The sequence below is a fragment of the Diospyros lotus genome, chromosome 5, assembly GCF_014633365.1.
Source record: "Diospyros lotus cultivar Yz01 chromosome 5, ASM1463336v1, whole genome shotgun sequence".
Lineage (NCBI taxonomy): Eukaryota > Viridiplantae > Streptophyta > Magnoliopsida > Ericales > Ebenaceae > Diospyros > Diospyros lotus.
The window spans coordinates 11,078,138-11,088,680 of NC_068342.1; the positions used below are offsets into that span (position 1 = coordinate 11,078,138).

At 37.9% G+C, this 10,543-nt stretch overlaps 1 protein-coding gene across 1 annotated transcript; it reads right to left on the reverse strand.

Moving 5' to 3' along the window:
• Positions 1-1,108: 1,108 nt before the first annotated feature.
• LOC127802453 (flavanone 3-dioxygenase 3-like) lies at positions 1,109-3,399 on the reverse strand. The gene is made up of 3 exons (XM_052338286.1): positions 3,058-3,399; positions 2,405-2,652; positions 1,109-2,234 (listed from the first exon to the last, which is right to left on the reverse strand). Exons 1-3 carry the CDS (start codon positions 3,280-3,282, stop codon positions 1,646-1,648), a joined length of 1,062 nt encoding a protein of 353 aa, XP_052194246.1. The 5' UTR covers positions 3,283-3,399; the 3' UTR covers positions 1,109-1,645.
• Positions 3,400-10,543: the final 7,144 nt, after the last annotated feature.

The window sequence follows — 10,543 nt, forward strand, 5'->3', positions numbered from 1 at the left end:
TGAGAGATTAAAAATAACACAAGAGGCTGCTCTTCCCTTATTTTTAATCTTCAAAACACTGGGGATAATAGTCACCCCGTTAAAGGGGTGAACAAAAATCACACTCGGTTTACTAGCCCTTCCTTTTCCACCATTTATTAATGCTGTTTGACAAGACAAAAGAATGTTACATAATTAGTATAATAATTGTGAAAGACCTATGAGCGGCCACACCACATGTTTTCTCCTGTAATCTGAGCACCGATCGACGGACAGAAGTAGGTATAGTTGGTAGGTGCAGCGTGTCACAGTGGATTGCGCCGCCATATCCTTCTTCGCTTTCAGAAGGCTGATACTTCCCCCTTTCTTTCCTCTGAACGGGAGCTTCACGGGGGAGATGGCACAGATGTAATTTCAGCGAAAGGAGAGCGCCGGAGAGAAGAGCCGCGCGAGGAGCAGACGGTAGGAGAGAGGAATTAGGTTAAAAGCCTGTAAGTGGCCCTTTTCCGTTGCGAATTTTTCCAAATTACGTTCGATAACGTTTGGGGATTGATCGGATGAACTTTTTCATTCTCAATTTTAGTGTTGATTCGTATATGTATTTGATTGCGCAACGACGAAGGCGAGTTTGCAAATTAAATTGATCAGATCATGTGAATGGTCTTAAAATGGTTTGGGATGAGGAGTTAAGTTTTGTTTAGGAATAGTTCATCTGATCACCACTTAACTGGAATCAACCGCATATAATATCACACCATCTATGAATATATTATCCCAAACCATTCCATAGGATTACTATCACTCTGTTTGGCCCGTAGTGGATATGACCCATGCTAATGCTTAATCTCTCTGTCTCTTTACCTTTTTATGTCGAGGTACACTGATTAAAGTACTCAGGATGTCGCCATATCTTTAGTTGACCTATTATTGGTGTCAGGATTTGAACCACAAACTTTGGTGAGAAACTTACAGCCACCTCAACTATCAAAGTTTGCCTAGATGATCTCCAAATTCTTAGTTAAGATTGAATTGATTGAGTCGACCATAAATTGTGCCAACAGAAAGCGTTGAGATGAATAATTACAAATCTGGGGAATTTTTACAAAAAAAGAAATATTTACCATATTTTATTTTTCAACTTTGATATTAGAGAATTAAAATATTAATCAGGTTGGAATTAATTTTACTAGTCTGCAGAAATCTGTTTGTAAAAAACCATTCAGTAGGAGAGAATAATCTAAGTGTTAATTATATATGTAGACATTTTAATTGACTGAATTAATACTTTGAGCTTGTATTAATTAGGTTGATGAAAAGCTTTCCATCTTCGATTAATTGTCCACCTAATTTAAGCATTCAGATATCTAGATCATAATCGTTCTGTGATATGAAGAATTTCAGCAAGAAAAATCCCAGAATATATTTCCTTCTTGTGATCTGTTTCCTGGAGCTAGCACCTCTATTCATGGACACATATATGTAGGAAATCACTGTGATCAATTAATTTGAACAGAGAATCAAAAGAATGAAGATGATTGGCTGCATGATACAGGGAATTGGCAAATATGGCATCAAACTCGGAGGAGCTAAAAACATTGACTTGCGCCCTTTTGCATGTTGACTTCGCTTATTCTGTGCATATAGCAATAAGATTATATAATTGCATCTAAACTTCGTCTTCATGGGGGCTCATCTTCAAAGTCTCTATGTACCTTCCCAGCTTGGTGAATTCATTCCCAGAAATGTGTTTCAGAAAGCCACCGAAGCTGGCCTCTTTGTACCCCGAGCCGTGCTGGTCATCCACCAGCTCCGGCGCTGGACCGACCTTCTTCTCCAGCGCCAGGCTGTGGAGGCTGGCTATTGACAGCCTCTTCTTCTCGAAGTTCACAGTTGCTCTGTGAAGCATACTCTTGTATCTCCCATTGCTGATCACCTCCATTTGGTCCCCCATCTGCACTACTAGGGCACCTTCTGTGGCTGGGACAAAATGCCAGCTCTGGGCATGGTCCATGATTTGGAGGCCTTGGTGGGTCTGGGCTAAGATGGTTAGGGCTCCGTAGTCGGAGTGGGGCGGCAGCCCGAGCGTCAGCTCCGGCTCCGGGCAGGCTGGGTAGAAGTTCACGGCCATGACTTGGGAGCCTTGCTCAATGTCTTCTTCCAAGTAATCAGCCCTTAGCCCTAAGCTGTCAAACACTGCTCCTATTAGTTGCTTGTGCAGCCCCTGCACTGCCACTGCATAGCTACCCATCTTCTCCCTGAGGGATTGAGAGATGAGATGAGATGAGTTAGAATTCATATAACAGTCACGAGGAGACGAAGGTTTAAACATTAAGTTACATGATCATGTAGTATATATGGATATATATATATAGATCCTTAATTGGGAAGATTGATGATTGATTGATTGATGATGTAGAGTAGTTACTTGTAGGTTGGTGGATTGGATGGCCAGAGATGGATCCAAGAGGAGAGTGGATGGGAGTAATGCTTGATGAAATCCCTCCAGAAATGAACTTTGTCCTTGACATGATTCAGGCTTGTGCCATATCTTACAGGGTGATGAACATCATCCGACACAAGATGCTTCTTTTCCTCGTCTGCCAACTCGAAGAACTCCGCCCCGACATCCATCGCATCCTTCATCAATGATGAAGGAATGCCATGGTTAATCACCTGTTAACCATCGTTAATTTGATTATTATTATTATTAATTAAAATTAAAGCACCCATTCCATGCCTACTACGTACGTACTACAAAATCGCTTTTTGTCAATTCATTCTACATCAAAAATATACATATAAATATAAAAATGGCGTCAATCTTAATGTTGTACCATTACCATTTTATTTATTTATTTGTAATCGATACCTAAATTGCAATACAGAAATGCTTGACTCGAACGGAAAGCATACAATTCTCCCACGTGATTCTCGTTTTAGATATTTCATTAAGAAGACTGCTATATATATATAAACGATTTCATTAAGAGTACTGCTATAAACATATATATATATATACACACACTTAAAACGATTCTATGTGAAATGCAAATCATTAATTAATCCACAAAAAAGTACCTGGAAAAAACCAAGTTCCTTGCAGGCCAAGCCAACTTGGTGGATTACGTGAGGCCTGTGAGCTGGGTCATGCAGACCGGAAATATCAATGACGGGCATGGCGGCGGCGGGAATGCTAGGGTTTGGCCTCTGGGACGGCGGCAGAACAAAGCGGCTTGGGATGTGGGGAACGCCCATCCTGGCTAGTGTCATGGCACTGGTAAACGAATTCCTTATTGGCTCCATTGATATGTTTCTTCTTCTTCTTCTTCTTCTTCTCCTCCTCAACGGAGTCGATGTGTGTGCAAATTAAGGGCCCGGTATTTATAAGCTGCTGAAACTCAATCCGTTACCGTGCAAGTGTGACGAATTAACAGATGATGCATGTCAGAGAATTTTTATGTACAGTTTCAATGAATGCATGACGATTGATGAAATCACTTGCTACTATTTAATTAATAATAATAATAATTAAATAAATTTTCCTATGTAGGTCCCACAGGAATTTGATTTCTTGGGGGTGATGATAGCGGCTCAATTTTGCTTTGAATTTGAGCTCAATTAGACGTGGCCTCCCCAGGTTTTGCCTCGGAGCTGCACTTGGACATCCATACTTTCTATCACGTTCTCGGGAAAATAGCGCCACGTTTCAGTGATTACATTGGCACCAACCAACCAGTGGTTTTGGTCCAGTTGACAGAGAATTTAGATAATATTCAACGCCACTGATACTGAACTGGATCAGATTCAGCCTTCAGGTGTACACCCCTCCGTGTCGGCATCATAGTAGAAATTAATTAAATAAACAGGTCTACAAACAAACACGCTTTCTGTCACTTTCTAGAGAGAATTACGCGCCGCGCGCATATGGTTGGTTATTACGTCAGCCGGAATAATAATTTTTAAATAAAATTAGATTTCATTAAATTGCGCGCGGCATGCCCCTTACATTTTAAAGACAACCACAACATCGATTTCTTTCGGTGAAATAATGGTTGAGAAATTTGTATAATCTTTTAAAATTTCAATAGCATATGTTGTTTTTGTTCCCTGATAAGGCCCGAGGCCATGACGATTTTTTTGGGTGAGTCTTCATAGGATTCAGGCACGGAATTGAAGGATCCAAGAGCATCACCATTTCTTTTGACAGCCTATTTTAGAAGTCGGGCCACAAGCCTACTACCCATTTACTCAAATGGGGGTGAAGCCCACTCATCATTAGCCCTTTTTAGCTCTCATATAAAAGGGTCTTTTGGCTCTTCTTTTAGCATCTCCATCATTCTTGGTCGAACCCTAGTTGTCTCTCTCTCTCTCTCTCTCTCTCGTGTTTCCTATCCTGGCCGATTGCTTCGTCGCTTCTGTCTTGTTCATCCGATAGCGATGAAGGCATTCTTGCTTTCTGTGGATGTTATTTCCTTTCATGTATTAAGCCGTCTTTCCTTGTGTGAGAAATGTGGCTCTTCTGATATTGCTAGAAGCCTTTTATATATTCAGATCTGGGTTCTCTTTTGGGGTAAGCTCTTTCTCCTTGCTTTGTGCTTTGAACTCACTATCTTTGTGACCGATCTACCTACTTTATGTGGCTGTGATCGTTTGGGTGAGAGAGGGTTTTACTTTACTAGTTTGGTCGAGAGGTGTTGGGGCTTTTCTGGGCTTACGGTTTGAGAGATTCATTTGTAGCTTGTGGTTTCTATTCGTTAGCGTTACCAAGAGTGGTGACTGATCTTTTAGATCTGAGCTTTGAACGGTTAAAACATGGGTTTGTATTCTATTTACTTTACGTTCTTGTTTTGATCTATATTTGATTCATTTTATTGCACTAACCCTTTCTGTTTTGAAGAGATTTTTCACAACAAATGGTATCAGAATCTTGTGTGGCTCCTGGGTAGTGCCTTGTTCGAATCAGATCTGACAAGCCCTATCGTTTTCAAATCTGATCTCACGGTAAGTTTGTTCCATATCAGATCTGATCTCGGTTCAATTGACCCTTGCAGGTTCTGAGTTGGGTTGCGAGGACCCCAGATCCAGATCCAGCAAGTTTTGGGTATTTTCTCCGAGCAGCATGTGGCTACTCACTCGCTTGCCGACCAGCGGCGCATGAGCGTGTAAGTGGCAGCGCGTGGAGGCCGGGGTGCCTCTATTCTATTCCAGATCTGAGTTTGCATCATTCATAGATCTCGGTCTTGAGATCTGTACTGGTAACTTCTTTGTTTTCTTTTTCTAGCAATTAGCAGGTCATCGTGTGGGGGTGGCCATTAGGTTTGGAGGTTATCTGGTGATGGTAACCATTGCTTGTTGCTAGACTTAGGATTATCTGTGATTTTCTTGCGCTAGCATAAACTATTTTGGTACAGTTAAGTCTTGCTTAGAAAATCAGTGTTATTGTGCTGTGTGTGAAATCTGCCTTAGTTATTCCTATATGTTAGGTTGAAATTAAAACCATAAAATTATTTTGTTTGTGTGTGTTAAGCATATTCTTTTGTGTGAACATGTCTGCACATCACTTTGAATTAGGGGTTTTCAATGCGAAGGGGGATTTCTCAATTTGGCAACAAAAAATTAGAGGAATTTTGGTACAACAGAAAGTTTCTAAAGTCTTAGATGGCAAATACCATGAATCATATATTGTTGAACAAAAAACTAAGGCTGATGAATTGGCTTATACTTCTATTATTTTACATCTTTCTGATTCTGTTCTAAGAAAGGTTGAAAAACTTGATTCTACAAAAGAGTTATGGGAAAAATTGGAAAAACTCTATGTGAAAAAATCCACTCCCAACAAACTTTTCTTGCTTGAAAGCTTCTTCAGTTTTAAGATAGACTCCTCTAGGGATCTTGATGACAACCTAGATATCTTCAATAAGTTGGTGCAAGATATAACTAATAGTGGTGAAAAGGTAACCGAAGAATACAAAGCAATAATTCTTTTAAATGCAATTCCAAATGCATATAAGGAAGTTAAAAATGCCATTAAGTATGGTAGGGACACCTTGACACCCGAAATAGTCATAGATTCCTTTAGGAGCAAAGATATAGAGTTAAAAAATGAGAAAAGACACGGAGAGGTCCATTTGATGAAAGGTAGATCTCAATTTAGAGGACATGAGGGAGGTGGTAAGAAAAAAGGTAGAAGTAGGTCTAAGTCTAAGACCAAAGGTAAGGGTAAAGATAAGTGTTTTGGTTGTGGGAAAATCGGACATTATATTAAAGACTATTATGCTGAGAAAAATAAGCAAAAAGAAAAATTAAAAGATCAAGAAGAAGCAAATGCAATAACCTCTTTTGACCCTAGTGAAGTTTACATGCTTATAGATTCTGACACTGCTGAAATTAATGTTACACTTAGGGCACATGGGCAAGAATGGATTCTTGACTCAGGTGCATCATTCCATGTCATATCCCAAAGACATTGATTTAAAAATATGTGCAAATCCGTGGGTTGTCATGTCATAGTTTATAGTAATATAGCCTATAAGGTTGTAGGGATTGGAGACATCACTCTTAAGTTAGAATCAGGATATGTCTTAAAGTTGAGAGATATTAGATTCATCCCTGAAATGGCTAGAAACTTAATTTTAGTAGAAGAGTTAGAAAAGAATGGATTTATAGGAAAAATAGAAAATGAAATTATTAAAATGTTTAAAGGGGCAATGATGGTATGTAAGGGAGTTAAAAGAAATGGGATATATGCCTTAACTGCCGAGGTAATGAGTAGCTCAGGCTCACATTGATTCAATCAATTCTAATGTCACTCAAAAATGGCACAATAGGTTAGCCCATGTTAGTATTAAAGGGCTTAAGTTCCTAAATGATAAGGGAGTATTTGGCAAGGACTATGTGTCCGATATCCCCTTTTGTGACCATTATGTGTTAGGCAAACATCATAGATTATCCTTCTCTTCAAATGTGTATAGAGCCTCAAGGGTTTTAGAGTATATCCATTCAAATTTATGGGGACCAACATCAAATCCTACATTTGGTGGGAATAGATATTTTTTGTTTATTATAGATGATTTCTCTAGGAAAGTGTGGGTTTTTCTCTTAAAGACAAAACATAAACCTTTAAAAGTTTCAAAACTTGGAAAACTCAAATAGAAAATCAAACAAGCAAAACAATAAAATATCTAAGAATTGATAATGGTCTAGAGTTTTGCAACAAGAATTTTGATGACTTGTGTAAAGAATGTGGTGTAACAAGGCATAAAACTGTCCCTCACACCCCACAGCAAAATGGGGTGGCTGAGAGAATGAATAGAACTCTCCTAGACAAGGTTAGATGTATGATGATTAGTTTTAATATACCTAAATCATTTTGGGGTGAAGCAGTGATGACTGCTTGTTACTTGGTTAACTTAACCCCATCAACTACATTAAATGGTGACACTCCTTATGAGAAATGGCATGAAAAATGTGCAGATTATTCAACCCTTAAAACCTTTGGTTATGCTGCCTATTCTCATCAGAATGAAGGCAAATTGGAACCTAGATGAAGAAAACGTGTTTTCTTAAGATATCCTGAAGGAGTAAAGGATTATAGGCTTTGGGATAGAATTCAAAAGGGAGTAAAAATAATTGTAAGTAGAAATGTCACATTTAATGAATCAAAAATGCCTTGTTTACAATCAAACAGTGACAAACAGCAAGACAGTGAGAGTGAGGATTCCCTAGAAGAGTCTAGGAATATTAGTACCAACATTCCGACCACCTCAAGTGAGGTGGAGATACAAAACCAAACTGAAGAAAATGAGATAAATGAGATAGTAGAAGAACAGCCACCGCTATCTAACTATCAGTTGGCCCAAGATAGGGAGAGGAGATGAGTTCCTTAAATAAAAATCATACATGGGAGTTAGTATCTAGACCAAAAGATAAGTCCATTGTGGGCTGTAAGTGGATCTTTAAGGTTAAAGAAGGTACAAGTGAAAAAGACCCCATAAGATTTAAGGCTAAGTTAGTAGCTAAAGGTTTCACACAAAAGGAAGGGGTAGATTATAATGAGATTTTTCACCAGTTGTTAAGTATACCACCATACGTGTCATGCTTGCATTTGTTGCATATTTTGATTGGAACTTGAACAACTAGATGTTAAAATTGCTTTTTTGCATGATGACTTAGATGAAAAAATCTATATGTCTCAACCCAAAGATTTTGAAGATAAGAAAAAACCAGATTTTGTGTGTTTCTTGAAAAATCTTTATATGGTTTAAAGCAATCTCCTAGGCAATGGTATAAACGTTTTGATTCATTTGTTAAATCAATTGGTTTTAAAATGAGTGATTTTGATCATTGCCTATATTTTCAACATAAAAATAAAGATGACTATATATTTCTTTTACTTTATGTTGATGACATGCTTTTTATTGGCCCTGATATTAAAAAGATCAACAACATAAAATCTGCTTTAGGTGGAGAATTTGACATGAAAAACCTAAAACCTAAGTATGGCTAAAAGAATCTTAGGTAAATTGTAAGAGATAGGTCAAATTCCATGTTATTCTTGCATCAAACTTCATATATGTTAAAAATTCTAAAAAGATTTAGCATGCATGAAAGCAAATCAGTTTCTTTACCCTTAAGAGCCCACTTCATACTGTCAAGAGAAAAATCTCCAACTAACAAAGAAGAAGAGGAGTACATGAGTAAAGTCCCTTATTCAAATGCAATAGGATCAATTATGTACCTCATAGTGTGTACTAGACTAGACCTAGCCCATGCAGTTAGCACATTAAGTAGATTTATGACAAACCCAAGTCCTGTTCATTGGGAAGCATTGAAATGGTTGCTTAGGTATTTGAGGGGTACTTTCAATGTAGGTTTAGTGTATAAACATCATTCAGATAAAATGAGTCTAATGGGGTTTACAGATTTAAATTATGCAGGTGATAGAGACAATAGGAAATCAACATCATCCTATGTGTTTACTTTATGTAATTCATGCATTAGTTGGAAGTCTCAACTCCAACACATTGTTGCTTTGTCCACCATTGAATCTGACTATATAGTTGCTACAGAAGCAATTAAAGAAATTTTGTGGCTTAAAGGCTTGCTTAATGAACTGTGTGTTCTAACAGAAAATGTTATTGTCTTTTCTGATAGTCAGTCAACTATACATTTGTGTAAAAATCTTGTTTTTCACGAACGCACTAAACACATTGATGTAAGATTGCACTTTATTCGTGATATTATATCTCAAGATATTATTAGACTTGAAAAAGTGCATTCAGATATCAACCCCTCTAATATGGGAACAAAGGTGCTTATTGTTGAAAAATTCAAAAGATGCCTAGACCTTCTAAGTATTGGTAAAGTTACGTGAGAATTGGCAAGGTCTTCTTTCTCAAATTGCCTACTGATTATGCTTTATGCTATATGTTCTTTTGTTGTATGTGTTTGTTGGCCTTATTAGGAAACAAGGTGGATATTTGTTATTTTTTGTTCCCTAATAAGGCCCGAGGCCATGACAATTTTTTCGGGTGGGTCTTCATAGGCTTCGGCCCGGGATTGAAGGATCCAAGACTGTCACCATTTTCTTTTGACAGCCCATTTTAGATGAGAAATGGGCCTCAGCCCATTTGCTCAAATTGGGGTAAAGCCCACTTATCCTTAGCCTTTTTTAGCCCTCATATAAAAGAGCCTTTTTGCGTCTCTATCATTCTCGGTCAAACCCTAGTTCTCTCTCTCTCTCTTCCTCGTGTTTCCTATCCTAGCCGATTGCTTCATCGCTTCTGTCTTGTTCATCCGATAGCGATGAAGGCATTCTTTCCTTCTATGGATGCTGTTTCCTTTCATGTATTCAACCGCCTTTCCTTGTGTGAGAAAGGTGGCCCCTCTGATGTCGCTGGAAGCCTTTTATATATTCAGATCTTGGTTCTCTTTTGGGGTAAGCTCTTTCTCCTTGCTTTGTGCTTTGAACTCACTGTCTTTGTGACCGATCTACCTACTTTGTGTGGCTGTGATCCTTTGGGTGAGAGAGGGTTTTACTTTGCTGGTTTGGTCGAGAGGTGTTGGGGCTTTTCTGGGCTTACGGTTTGAAAGCTTTGTTTGTGGCTTGTGGTTCCTATTCGTTGGCGTTATCAAGAGTGGTGACTGCTCTTTCAGATCTGAGCACGGTTAAAATAGGGAGTTTGTATTCTGTTTACTTTACGTTCTTATTTTGATCTATATTTGATTCGTTTTATTACACTAACAATTTCTGTTTTGAAGAGATTTTTCGCAACAGCATCTTTTGTAATGTAAATTTAATTTCAAATGTCTAATTAACTTGATATAATTAATATCTAATACTCTACCTAGTTAAATGTAATTTTTGTAACTTTATTTTCTGATTACAAAAATAAAAAAATATAACCTAATCTTAAATCAGTTTACTCTAGTTTTTGGGGTTAAGAAATGATGTCAAATGGAGCTGTCAAAATCAAAAATAAAATTACGAAGAGGTTAGGTATTTCAAGTTATAAACTACGCGAGAATTTAGTAAATTATAGCATATTTCTTAATTATTATTATT

What these genes read in the sequence shown, in the direction of transcription:
- LOC127802453 (XM_052338286.1), bottom strand. Translation starts at nt 3,282, where the DNA reads ATGGAGCCAATAAGGAATTCGTTTACCAGTGCCATGACACTAGCCAGG. An exon ending in AGGAACTTGGTTTTTTCCAG is followed by an intron (nt 2,653 to 3,057) that starts GTACTTTTTTGT and finishes GATGGTTAACAG; the next exon opens with GTGATTAACCATGGCATTCC. An exon ending in TCCAATCCACCAACCTACAA is followed by an intron (nt 2,235 to 2,404) that starts GTAACTACTCTA and finishes TCAATCCCTCAG; the next exon opens with GGAGAAGATGGGTAGCTATG.